Below are 14,798 nucleotides of genomic sequence, written 5' to 3' on the forward strand. Positions count from 1 at the left end.
CCCCCCACTCACTCCCCTCTCAATCCCCACCCCAGACTCCCCAGGACCGCATCCACTCCCCAGGATCGTCAGCATCCGCTGACAATCTGGAAGTCCTGGACATGAGCCTCGAAATCATAGAAGAGGAGGCCAAGGAAGAGGTACAGAACACCCACGCAGCCTTGGTGTTCACATGTGCATCATTTAGATGTACAGGGTTAGGGGACAAAATAAGGGAAAAATTAGGGGAACGGAAACGGAAATACGGAAATTAGGGAAATTAGACAAAATTAGGGAAACTCCTTTAATTCTGAGATAACGTTTAAATATGTGAAAATCATCAAAAATATGACATGTTTTATTATTTTATTGTTGCTTCTAATTGATATTGTATGCATTTACAGATATTGTTAGACAATTCTGTGGCTATAGCCTTATAAAAATTGTGAATTTCTGACTTCCCGCAGAGCCGACGGATCCCGAAGTCAATCCTACGGATAAATATCTTCCCTGTCTCCCTGAACGGGCAGGCGGAGGAGGGGAAGGGGTCTTCGCAGTGTCTGAAGATCCCCGATGTTGAAGAGAATTTGAAACGGAAATCACCCCGGGGCCACCCCGACCCCAAAAATACTTTACTTAAATGTCCACATTGTGAAGTAAAATGTAGTGAAAAATATAATATGAACAAACATATAAAAAAATATCACGGAAAAGAATAAATTTTAGTTCTTTTATATTTTTATTTTTTGTTTTTAACATTTACAATTTAAAAAAAAATTTCAAATAAAATTTGGGTTTTAACTGCGACTCCCTCTCCTCCTCCTCCTCCTGCGACGTCTCGAGGCCCCAGAGGCCCTTGTCTGCCTCTGCGTCTCGGTAAGAAATGTTATAGTTATATAGATAGTTAGTTATATAGTTAGTTAGTTATTTTGTTATATTGACCTCCCCAACCTTACTTTCTCTGAAGACAATACTATCTGCAGGGGCGATAAAGGATTACAAGTATGCCTACTGCTTTTGTGTTAGTGAATTCTGTGCAATTTTTGATAACATATATTTTTTATTGCTTATTGTCTTATTTAATTGATGTTTCGTACTCATATTTATATTTTATAACATGACCAATCATTAGGAGATAAATGAACATGCTGCTAATAATTATTGCTTGATATATATATATATATACTGGATCTTAGCTTCATCTTGCGAATTTAATAATATTACTGAAGCATGCGAAGCATTGCATGTTTTTCTGAATAATTCTATGTTAATTGAGACGTTTTATTTTGTGCAGGTGGGCACTCCCCGAGACTAAGCGGCAGTTTTATGGAAGAAGTAGACTACGCGGCAGTTTTATGAAAGAAGTAGACTACGCGGCAGTTTTATGAAAGAAGTAGACTACGCGGCAGTTTTATGGAAGAAGTAGACTACGCGGCAGTTTTATGGAAGAAGTAGACTACGCGGCAGTTTTATGGAAGAAGTAGACTACGCGGCAGTTTTATGGAAGAAGTAGACTACGCGGCAGTTTTATATCTGGACCTGTCCGGCCATATCGCCTACGTCACGTTCTCTTGCCCCGCCCTGGCGCTGCACCGCAGCCACATCAGGGCTATGCCTGTGCTCCACCAACGGCTGCTTGACCGCTGCAAGGTCTTGTCTTGCGTGCCTTTGACAAAAATTGATGGGTCATTTTCTAGCGAGCCAGGATTACTGTTAATACGATTGAAGAGTTAAATTTTATGTACAATTCATAGGTAAATCATTAATTACAGTGTAAATTTTTAACATAGTTTTCGAGAGAATTTTAACCTTGCTAGGTATTGTCATGCGGACCCTAGTCACTACCTATTGGACAGAAGATAAGACAGACCCTTAGAATTTACGCTTGGACAGACACATGTGCTCTATCTTCTTCCGGTCACTACTAAGAAAACTTTTATTCAGAAGACTTTTATTACCCTAAGGCCCAAACAGTTACCTTAACACTTTGACTCCGATTGCTTCATCTCGTACTATTATTTCATTCGTTGTACTATTATGAAACAAGGTTGCCAGACAGTTTTTTTCTTTCCGGACAAATTCCGCGATTTAGTTTTTTGTCAATTGCGTTGCCGGCTAAAATTTATGATAAGGGTACTTCCTAGTTAAATTTAAATAAGAGGGAAATGGAATTTTTACGCCGGAACCTAAAAATCAAAAACGATATTTTTGAAGATGATTACCCGTGTTCGGAGTATCCGCCTTTCAAGAAGCCCTCCAAGAAGAACAGTTTAAGTGAGCCTTCTAGTGCAGGTAAGACGCTTAAATTATTGGATATTTGGAAGCCCCCGAAAAATTCCAAAGTGACAGATGACGACCACCAGCCATGCACGTCTACACCGCTTGCTGCTGGTTATAGTCGGAAACTCGCCGGAAAGGAGCACAAACGTTTGATGAGTTCAAACAAATCGCCGCGATTAGCTTCTCCGTCCAAGAAAAGTAAGCAGGCAATCAATCGGAGCAACAACAGCAGTAGCGGCAGTTCGGTGAAAGAGTCGGATTCTGAGGACACGGATGCAGGATTGACACCACCTGCGCAAACCGAGGTAATTCCCTCCCTCTCGCGTACCTCGTCACCTACTTCAGACTCAGATATGGACTCGGAAGATGATTCGGACGAGGAGTTACCTACTAGAACAGAAAAGGATCCTGCATCTTGCCAACGTTCTAAATTAGGATTGAGCAAGTCTACACTTGGCTTAATGTCAGCATCAAGTCCAAGGGAGACGTCATTTACTATGACAAAAAAATGAATCTGCGTCCAATGAACGTTCAAAATCTGGATTGAGCAAGTCTACACTTGGCTTAATGTCAGCATCAAGTCCAAAGAAGACGTCATTTGCTATGACAATGAATCTGCGTCCAGTGAACGTTCAAAATCTGGATTGAGCAAGTCTATACTTGGCTTGATATCGGCGTCAAGTCCAAGGAAAGCGTTAGCTACTGCGATAAAGAATGAATCTGCGTCCAGTGAACGTTCAAAATCTGGATTGAACAAGTCTTCTTTCGGTTTAATGTCGACCTCAAATTCGAAGCAGAACAAGAAAAGGCAGCTGGAAAATAAGTCAGTGAATGGCGCAGATAATTTTGCTTTGGCCCAAAAGAAACTACGTAATTCAGGGAGAGATAAAGACATAGCTGTAAGACGCATTTCTTTTTCAAGGAATTCATCTGACTTGTCATCCGAAGAAGATAAACCTGCAAGTCCCGAACGCAAAGTGACAAATTTGAGCCACAGAAGCGTTAGAAACAATTCATCTGGCGCATCTTACTCGTCATCCGAGGAAGATGAACCTTCAAGTCCTGAATGTAAAGTTACAAAATTCAGTGACAAAAACGTAAGAAAAAACCCTCGTAGCGATAGTGCAGACTCGAATGAGGATAGAGACGAAGAGCTTGTCCCGGTGTGGGCAGTAAGTGACTACACATCCAATTTTAATGAATGTACAAGTTTAGGTTACCGAGAATAAATAATTGCTGTCAATTTTTCTACAACTAATCTCAATACAATCTCTTAAATTTCAAAATTAATCTCCATAATTAAAAGTAAATCAGTCTGAAATTCTAAAAGTTTTGATGTTGGCGAACGTGATCGGCAAATTTTCATGTCCACACCACTTCTAATTTGCTCGATAACAACTTAATCCCACAGTCTGTTGACGGTAACTCTCGTTCCCATTTCATTAAATACGAATAGTATTGACTATGGATAATCGGTCCGCAATAAACAAAAAGTCAAACGTGCGACAATAAGTCGCGGCAAGACTAGCCGAAAAATTTTCTAAAGCTAGCAAAATGGACTGGAATTTGTCTTCCATGGTAAATGACATTGAAGCATACCTAAAACGGGAGCGCTGCTAATTGAGGATAAGCTATTACATAGTATTTACTTTATTGACAGATAACCACTAGAATGACCTGATCAAGGAGACTCAAACTTTACTAAGAGAAACGTGTCAGTCAGGCATGCCAAACATGGGATAAATGAAATAGAAATATTTGTCTTACATGGTAAAAGGCATGAACAGTAACCGACATTCAAGCATACCTAAAACGGAAGCGCCATGAACGGAACCAACTTGTAGAGAATGTTTTGACCGATAAACGTCGAATTGCCAAAAACGAACGAATTTTAAGCCAGCAGCAGAAGCATGAACTGTCGCCGCGACAGTTCATGTCGACGAATGCTCCCTTGATTATTACGGTTTTCACCGATCAGAAACCAAATCGTGCAAATAACATCTTATACAAATGGAAATTTCACATTAAATTTATTACGCTAGGAGAGTTCAAAGGGACATGGTTCACTATTTGCTGCTCGGCAATATTCATTGAAAAAATTTATAAGATGGTTCAACACAAATTTGATCTAAAAGATTCAACACCCTTTTAAAATAACTATTAATATAAAGATTCGTGTTTCAAAGCCTAGATATTTAGGATAAGTCTTGGACATTAGTCAACATAGGCTGAAACATTCTCAATGATTATATCAGGAGATATAAATGATTATCAATGTTTAATCAGGAGATATATCATCATTCTCAATCATGACAATCTTTGGTGAGACAAAAACATGGCAATCTTTGGTGAGAGACAATCATGGCAATCTTTGGTGAGAGGAAATTTCAAAACCAAAGATTGCCTCTCACCAAAGATTGTCATGATTGTGTCTCACCAAAGATTGCCATGATTGTGTCTCACTAAAGATTGTCATGATTGTCTCTCACCAAAGATTGTCATGATTGCCTCTCACCAAAGATTGCCATGATTGTGTCTCACCAAAGATTGCCATGATTGTCTCTCACCAAAGATTGTCATTATTGTGTTTCACCAAAGATTGCCATGATTGTGTCTCATCAAAGATTATCATGATTGTCTCTCACCAAAGATTTTCATGTTTTTGTCTCACCAATGATACAAAAATAAAACAGCGAAAGGAAAACATGTCAAGACAACTTAATGATAATGCACAATGATCTTACTAAAACTTTGCGCAAGCACGATTTTAGCACATGTCACTGAAAGTTCTATCAAACGCTTATGGCTACATCGATCTGTCTGATTTTTGGTGGAAAGATGCAGAAACACATAGGGAACAAATCCTGGACTTCAAAAAATTTTTAACTCTATTACTTTTTGAGTTACAGTCATTCAAAGTTGGGTATCATTTTTTTGTGACGCCCTGTATAGGCATCATCTTTTGGAACTCTTATATTGACTTCGCACCCAGGTCAGGCGGATGGTTTCTGATCGGTGAAAACCGTAATAATCAAGGGAGCATTCCTCGACATGAACTGTCGCGGCGACAGTTCATGCTTCTGCTGCTGGCTTAAAATTCGTTCGCTTTTGGCAATTCAACGTTTATCGGTCAAAACATTCTCCACAAGTGGTTCCGTTCATGGCGCTTCCGTTTTAGGTATGCTTGAATGTCGGATACTGTTCATGCCTTTTACCATGTAAGACAAATATTTCTATTTCATTTATCTCATGTTCGACATGCCTTACTGACACGTTTCCCTTAGTAAAGTTTGAGTCTGCTTGATCAGGTCATTCTAGTGGTTATCTGTCAATAAAGTAAATACTGTGTATTAGCTTATCCTCAATTGCATTATCAGATAGATGCTGTCTGAATAATTAAAATGATTACATTTAACCAAGGTAATTCCATCCGATGATGTGCTGAGGTCCGGATTAGATGACACCAAGCGAAGTTTTTTAAATTAAAGTTTTTTGGTCTAATTCGCTGTTTCTGTTTTCACCCTTAGAAGCAAAACAGAATGAATAATTGAAAAGAATAAAGCATAATAAATAAATAAAAACAAATGTACGGCAATCTAGTTTCTGTTTCCTTTTCAGAGCTAATTCTTATCTAATCGAGCGATGATAAGTCTATATCTACTACAACCCGTTGACCTTCAGAATTGGACCTGCTCAGTCACTTGAATCTGTTCAGATACAACTGGTTGCATGCTTGTTATTTCTGTTGCTCTTCTGTTGCCCTGTCTAATTTTATTGTCGCCGTAAGATTTTTCTCATATTTTGGAGTGATTTCCTATTTGGAGCTTTAATTAGACTAATAACATTAATATATTATATAATGGGTATAATATTTAGGTATTCGTACGCATTTCAATATGTGCTAATATCGGTCAAAACAAGGACTAAATGTTTACAGGGTCATCAATATTTAGCGTTACAACTTTGAGTGGTTAGAACTATGAAATGAAACACAATTGTGAATATTTGAAAATGTATTTATGTAGGCAGAGGTTCAGAGATACAATTCCCACAATTTCAGTCAATATGACCACCATCTGCATCAATAACGAGTTGTAGACGCTTAGAGAAAGCCTTACACGAGTCACGAATGACACTCTGCGGGATTTTGGCCCACTACTTCAGCAGTTTGACCTTTAGGGCGTCCAAACTGTGATGGTGAACGGTCGAGACCTTTGCAGCAAGGTATGACCAGATCCCAAAATCCAGAGGATTCAGATCGGGTGACGATGGGGGTCATTCATCTTTGGTAATGAAGTGGGGAACATTCTCGGACAGCCACTCTTGAATCGATTTGGCCCCATGGTATGGTGCAGAGTCCTGCTGGAACGACCAGGGACGTTTTTTGAAGTGCTTTCATGCCCAGGGCAACAATGCACCAACAATTGGATGGCATCTCGATAGTTCTTCTGATTCAATTTCGCCCCTTTGTCAACAAAAAAGAGGGGACGCCTTGAGGACTCTGTTACGGCTGCCCAGACCATCACTGAGGTCGGGCATTGCTTCCTAGTCACTACACGGGATCCTTCGTCCCCATTCTTCGACCAAATTTTATCATTTTGGGAGTTGAAGTGGTGTTCAACATTGAATATCTTCTCATCACTGAAAACGAGGTTTGGCAGCGTGCCATCATGAATGCGGGAAAGAAGAATCTTGGATCTTTGGAGGCGTTTGTCAACAACTTGAGCAGACAGTTGGTGTTTTTTGACATGCTTGAATGGGGACATCTTTAGGTCCTTCCGGAGAACAGTCGACATGGTTCCATATGACACATTTGACTGTTTTGCGAGTTTTTGGATGGTTCTCTTGGGGTTCCTCCTAATCTTTTCTCTGGTGGAATTTATCAGTTTAGGGGTTCTAACAGTTCTTGGACGACCTTGCCCTGACCTATTCTGAACATCTCCAGTCTCCTCGTAACGTTTTACGGTCCTCCAAACCAACATTCTGTTGACTTTCAGGCTCTTCGAAATAACCTTTTTGGAGTTCCCAGCTTTAAACAGCTCAACAATTGCAGTTTGCTTTTTGACAACACTACTCATGACTGTTTTTTAATGTCTGAAATGATAAAGATTAATGAGAAGGTGTAAACAAATGACAAATATAGAGGACAATTATCAACAATTGATTTTGAAAACAAATGTAACGCTAAATATTGATGACCCTGTATATAACATGTAAGCATGATTCTAGTTTTCTAGCAAAAGCTCGCTCGTAAATAGAATTAATTGCAAATTGAAACAGTACATAAGTTTAATACTACAAGGCTCGTCGCAATTCATCCTTTTATGAATAACAAAATAGAAAATGTGGAAAATTTGCTTTTAAATTATTCACAAAAAATGTGTGTGAGGACCGCATAAACGTCATAATATTTTTTCGAAATAATCGTAAGCATCTGTTAATTATTTTATTCGAGAATATAACACTTGCCATATTCAATTATTTATTCATATATATTTTTGCGAGATTCCTGTCGGATATAGTTTCTTGAACAACAAGAAAACAAGGCTGCAAATTCAAATGGACATAATGCACAAAATAATAGTCACGATCTAACGGCATTTTGATGTAATTAATTCCTATGAGGTTTTTAGACAGAGGGTTTAGTCAGATGACTCGAGAACGGAGAAAGGAAAATATTTCGAGTCTCAGCCTGAAGCAATGTTATGGCTAAAACATCCCAAGGTTGATTAGTAATGTACTCAAACATACCTGTAGTCTGTGTAGAGATATGACACGATTACATATTTTCTAAACTTCTATCTTTTGTTTATAATAATGCAGATTTTTTGTAGTACCTATATAGGCAAATAATTATTACAATATGGTGTTGGCTAAGACTTGGATGCTAGATAAGATGCCTAATGGTGTGCCATACGAGGAAAATTTTAAGCTTGTCACAGAGGAGCTTCCTTCTCCCAACGATGGAGGTAAAGCTATTATACAATAATTTAATAACCCTCATGATTCCAGTTCATTTATTCCTCTTAACGCATTCAAGTCAATTTGTATTGTACACATTGTCATTGCGTGCGATATCTGTTGTAGATGCAGTCTCCTATCTAGAACTTGCTCCCAACAAATATTATGCTCGTATATGGCATTTTTGTGCCTCTCACAGAGAGTGTGCTACTGCATTACTAAGATCAAGTTAAATTTTATCTCAGGTAAATTTGTACTCCAAAATTTCAACAATATATATGTTTGAAATAAGCCATGAAGCAAGTCAAATCTGCATTTAATACCCTCACTGATTGAAGTAGCTAATTTTCTAGGACTCTAGTTACGTAAATTACTTATTGGTCTACGATGGAAGCAAAATTAGCAAATACAAATTACTCATCACGATCAAAGCGATATACTATTAAATAGATGTAACTTGGGATCTATGAGTTTCAGTTAAATGCTCTGTGGGCAGAATTGATTGTTCAAGCCGAGTGGCTGAGCGTGGATCCATACATGCGTTATTTAATCAGAGACATTAATGTCGTAATTATTAATGTATAATAATAATGATATTATCCCTGGGAGGCAAGTTGCCAGGTATGGTTTCATGAGATTCAATTGCGCTGCTATGAGCTTGCTGTGGTATATGCCCTGAAAGTAGTTTCATTTTTAAAATCTTCTTCGTTGAATATAATGTTATACATACAGGTTATGCAACGCAGGTGAATACAAATATCAAAAGTGAAATTTCTATGACTGATGTATGATATTGAGGGTTCAGAATTCTTAAAAATATGTCATACTTCGCACGAATACCACTTATGAGCAATATTCCCCAAAGAATTTGAAAGCAAATAAAATGCTACGAAAATTCACAATGTTTGCAAAAATTATTTCGGATAACAGCTCGTTCATAAGCTCAAAAATCGGTATGACAGTATTTCCAATTCGCACTACTAAATTAACATATTAGACATTAAAGACCTGTATTTGAAAGCCAAGCGAGATGGGGCTTTAAAGTAAAAATTTGAACACATGCACTTTGCAGCATTCAGTGTAACTGCGCACTGCTTCTTTGAGGTGGATATGCAAGAAGGTTTCTAGTACGATACCTACTCACGTTGCGTATGAGTTGCGTTATTTAATGTAGTACCCCAATCGTACCAGCTCTCTTAACTTAGTCGTCCGAAGTGGTCATACTTGTATTCTTAAATTTTCAAATGGTCGGGAAGCTGTTATCTAAAATGTTATCAATTAATGGAATTAACTATTTTTTTGTTTGGACCTCCATTGCTTTCAAATTATTGGTTTATTTGAGATTTGAGGAAACTCATGATATCAATCCTATTCGATCATATAACAAATAAGCGTTTTGAGAAGGTTAAAAATTAACGTTTCATTTCAGAGTAATTGAGAGCAAGAATTTGGAATACCCAGTAGGCAGCCGTGTGCTAGGAGACTTTGGCTGGCGGTCACACACGCTCCTGCCTCTTAAGAAAGCTGATGGCACCACCGCTGATGACGTCTACAATTTTGCGCATCTGTTGCCCGAGATTGAAGGACTTCCACACTCAACTGCCCTTGGAGTGTTGGGGAGGCCAGGGTGAGAAGATAACCGTTTTGTCTTGTCTTAGCGGTTTCAGCGTCAGTAGGCCGTAAGCCTGTCGCCGGTTCTTGACATCGCAGAACATTCACAGTATTTTGCGGTCTCGAACTCGCAACTCACTGCTACAGTTCTGCTGTGCTTAACCACCCGGCCTCCGGCCTGGCCGATTCTGACCAGATACTTGCGCGCAGAGCTGGGATCGAACCCGCGCCTCTCTGCACCAATTGGTACTCCGAACTTTAACCACTGGACCACATCAAATTTTATTCAAATTGGGCTCAATGATGACTGGATAAGCTGTGTACCAAGATCGAAACTCTGATGGATACTAAAAACTTGTTGGTGTATAGCTGGAATTTTTTGCATTGCCGTTGTTTTAACTTGTGTGAATGTTCAAATTACTTTTGAATTAAATTAAAATACTTAGTAGCATTTGCTAAGGCTTTCTCTGACTAATAATGTTTGAAACACAAATAAAATAATTCCTTCATTGCTTAATCGTAGGCCAAATATTCTTCTGTAATGCCTATGCAAGTGATCGCTCGTTAACAACCTGTGAGCAATGACTGTCATCATTCTAGTGATGCGCAATTTATGACAATTACAAGTCATATCTTTTGATCATTCTGTTGAAGATCGTATCAACGATTCATGTATTGAAACAGAGCTTTATTCTTTCACGTGATGTAATTTCAGGATGTGCGTGTGGATGGATATTCAGTGAATAAGTATAACTGTTATTCACTGTTATAACTGTATAACTGTTATTCACTGTTAAAAAATCACTGTTAAACGGTCTCATCGGCGTTCTAGTATCCGGCCGGCACGTGAACAGAAACACCATATGACCGTTTTTATTCAAATTTAACACTAGAAACCCATACATCTGAAAAAAAACGGCGAAATGGTTTATTTTCATGTGGCGGCCGGCCACTAGAACGCAGATGAGACCGTTTTTTTCTAACAGTGTAATACACCTCCCAATTCTAAGAATAATCGAGTTGTTGAAGAGCGACAGCGTCACTGAAATATGAGTTTATGAATGAGACACTATTTAATGTTCAAGTTCGTTCGATCGTTCCTATTAACTATTGTAGTTCGTTCCCGCTGAAAGTTAAATCTCATGACAACTTCAGCAATTTACGGTTTCCCGTGCAGGAAATGTCCTGCGCATGCATACGGCTCAACAGTTTTTATTTTAAAACAATTTTTTATAGAAATTATCAAAAAATCTACAGGAAAAATTTTGGCAATTTTACACTTCTTGCATTCCGAAATTTACGAACACCTTGCTAAAAATACCGAAAACGTGTCCAGTGAACAAATTTAGAATTTGACATTGTTAAGATGATACAGTTACAGAATTCGCATGCTTTATATTCAAATCTTGTGCAGAGAATTTACAATATATCACCACAAAACTCATCACATGATTCGTTATTATTGACGATGGTGTTTTTTTTGTATTCTCTTTCATTCATTTGTATTCTCATTCATTCATATTATTGTGATTGATTGATGTGAATGATTTACAATATTATTCATAATAAAAATTTCTCGTTTATGCCACAGAAACTCCGCATATTTCGGCTTCTTGGAGATCTGCAAACCCCAGCCCGGCGACGTTGTGGTCGTGAACGCTGCTGCAGGAGTCGTCGGCAGCGCTGTATGTCAAATAGCAAAGTTGAAAGGTAATTTTATCTTGCAGCTGCTGCTAAGATTTAATTGCCCTGTAATAAATTGTGACATAGCCAATTTCTTTACATCGCGCTAGGATGCTAATAATGTTCGTGCTTTCCAGGTTGAAAATTATTTGCGTTCGCGGGATATAATAACTGTGGTTTCCTGGCTGCAAAGTTAATCGGGTTTACGGGCTTGAAAGGTCCTCGCTTTCATGGCTGCAAGGTAATCGCGTTCGCGGTCTAATAGTTACCACGGTTTCCGGGCTGATAAGTAATCGTATTAGCAGGCTAATAGTCAATATGGTTTCCTGGCTGACAAGTAATTGCGTTCTCGGTGTAGTGGGCTTAGTGGTAAACAAAGGATGAATAAAAATGATAGATAAGAACTATAATATTAAACAAACTTCAAATTCAACAATATAAAACTATAAACCGTATTTATACTTAGCTCATGTCTCCTACACCTCGATCGAGTCTTAAATTAGTTTCGGATTCAATATTTGAAGCATTTCTCCCTGGTGGATCGATCACATATCAATGAATAAATGCAGGGCATATCTAAACGAGGTCACGCCCGAGTGATTTTAAACCAAACGTCATAATTCTAACTTTTAGTAAAACAGTGTTGCACTGCATCCCCTATACAGCGGGCTAATAATGTCATCGGCTTCCAGGCTGTAAGGTAATCGCGTTCGCCTAATTACTTATAACCGTGGTTTCCAGGCTGCGAGGTAATCGCGTTCGCTGGCTTATAAATACCTTGGTTTACAGGCTGCAAGGTAATCGCGTTTGATTGCTAATAGTTACCATGGTTTCCAGGCTGCCAGGTAATCAGGGAAAGTAATGACTCCTACCACGTGTAATCGCACATAAATGACATGTAAAAGTATAAAAAATTGATCATATGAATATTCGTTGCTATTGGTCACATCAAACGTTGTTCTAACTTTCTAGACGCACTTCCGGTTAAAGCCGTTGAGCAAAACCTTTTAACTTTTCGTCCGAATTGCCGCACCACGACCAACGATGAGACCATTCGAAATTTTCACCTTCCCTTCATCCTCTATTATTTACCATGTAAAGCAGATCCCATCGGCCATCAGCAGTAATCATGAGCAAGATGAAAGAAGGCTTCTGCTATTTTCTATTTTTAATGCTTATCATTAACTTGCTTGGGAGCGCAGCCGTGCATCACCAATTTTGTGCACCAATAAGCCCTGAATCGAACGCCTTGGATCGCTCCTGACCTACACCAATCAGCCGTGCACCACTCGGCTTTGTCCTCTTTATACCAAGTAGCGGATGGTTAGGGATTGATTAATTGATTAAATCAAACGTTCTTGGAGTCAATGATACTGTAGTTATGAATGGTTTGTTCATACATTGAGGACCATTGACACTGGACAGATACACAATGAGAAGCGACTTGAATTGGGTTGTGTTATATATGAGCCTCCACATGCATGACTATATATACTGTACGGAAGCCGGCTAGGGTGGGCTGACCTAAATCAATCACTTAACAGGAAACGGAACGATCGCATATTTTCGGGACCACGACAGTCTGTTTAAGAATACGCTCGAAAGAAAATTAGGCTCAAGCTAATAACCAAAATTTTTACTTAGATAGTCATCCAAGTGACACAGAGTGAACGGAATGTTTAAATGTTTTCTGCCGTGTTCGACGCTGTAAGTGTCCTTGCAAACGGTCTTCTGTGTAATATCTTCAACAGCCCGACGTACGTTGTTCCACTCAATGGACATTTGCGGTCAAGTCTATTCCTGACTCGTGAACATCTAACTTAAACTCTCAAACTTCTCAACGTAACCTTTTTTTTAGTAATCTAGTCATGGACCCACTGTTCACTTAATGCTTTCCATACTCATCATAGAAGAGGGTATATTATGTCTCCAATTACTTACTGGCAACAATTCACTTTCACAACATGAAGCTATTAGATTTCCATGAATGGAAACTTTTAATTTACTGACAAGTAATTGAAATGTTTCCTTCTGCCAGGTTGGAGGAGAGTTCTCGTCAAAAGTGATCCCTTTGATGGCAAGCATGGGCCGCGTGTCACTGTGCGGTGCAATATCCACGTACAACGACCACACCAGACACATTGGGGTCTCAACCATGTGCAGTGAGACACGATTGAGATGAGCGGTTGAATATTTGTTCCTATTCCCATGTAATGTTTCAAAATTGTCTTCATTTCCCGACGAAGTTGATGAGTTGCTTTGAAGAAGATGATTTGCACATCAGATTTCATCTGACTGACAGTTTTAGGTAAGACTTTTGAAATTTTGCGAGCCCTTCAACCGCCAAGGAAAATGCACGAGTTTTAAATTGATACACATCAGTCTAACGTGGGTATCTAACAAATAAGGACAATACACTTCCGATGTAAGAGGAGGTTAATTTCGATCAAAGCAATATTGTAGACAAAATACCAACGCTTAATCTTATAATTCTGCTGTTTCACCGAAAACTTTAACACCAGTACAAGGGGACAACACAAAATTTTCATTGTTTATTCAGTGTGTTTGATTCAACACATCTACCAAGTTTGAAGATTCTGTTGACTTCACTCGTCCTATAGTGCTATGACAAATTTGTACTCCCAGGAGTAAACTGACCTTCAACTAGGCGTTTTTAAAATAAATTTACCTATTGTAATAAAAAAGCTGAACTTTCATCGTCTGAGATAGGCGGCTCACAGAGTTTTGACACCGCCGGAAGATGAAAGGTAGGGAAGACTGTGGCAGATTTCGGGTAACCGCGATTTTGAAATCATATCAGTGGCAGGGTGGCCCAGTGGTTAAAGTTCAGAGTACCAAGATTGGCGCAGGGAGGCGCGGGTTCGATCCCAGCTCCGTGCGCCAGTTTCTGGTCAGAATCGGCAAGGAGGCCGGGCGGTTAATTAAGCACAGCAGAATTGTAGCAGTGAGTTGCGCGTTCGAGACCGTACCAAGCTGTGAATATACTGAGATGTTAAGAATCGGCGACAGGCCTACGGCCTAATAAACGCTGAAACCGCTATTATTATTATTATTATATCTCTTTTGGGCTGATGTGGGGTCCTATCATATGACTTAAGTCATAAAAACATCCAACTTGATTTTCTGTATCTAGTAGTTGCCGTAAAAGCCTGTAGGGTACATCCAGTTAATAGCATGAAGAAGAGATTTATAATGAATTTACTTCGACTGATATGAGATTCTGCAAGACGTGTCGAAAGAGAAGTGTCTCTGTACACATAGAT

General features: G+C 39.0%; 1 protein-coding gene across 1 annotated transcript; it reads left to right on the forward strand.

The window, feature by feature from the left end:
* The first annotated feature begins 8,089 nt into the window (after positions 1 to 8,089).
* On the forward strand, positions 8,090 to 13,960 carry LOC108675268 (prostaglandin reductase 1-like). The gene is made up of 7 exons (XM_047882319.1): positions 8,090 to 8,228; positions 8,717 to 8,761; positions 8,817 to 8,841; positions 9,650 to 9,847; positions 11,423 to 11,541; positions 12,304 to 12,311; positions 13,535 to 13,960. The coding sequence occupies exons 1-7, from the start codon at positions 8,123 to 8,125 to the stop codon at positions 13,694 to 13,696; spliced, it is 663 nt and encodes a 220-aa protein (XP_047738275.1). The 5' UTR covers positions 8,090 to 8,122; the 3' UTR covers positions 13,697 to 13,960.
* Positions 13,961 to 14,798: the final 838 nt, after the last annotated feature.

This window comes from Hyalella azteca, unplaced genomic scaffold, assembly GCF_000764305.2.
Source record: "Hyalella azteca isolate HAZT.00-mixed unplaced genomic scaffold, Hazt_2.0.2 contig10180, whole genome shotgun sequence".
NCBI classification, from domain to species: domain Eukaryota; kingdom Metazoa; phylum Arthropoda; class Malacostraca; order Amphipoda; family Hyalellidae; genus Hyalella; species Hyalella azteca.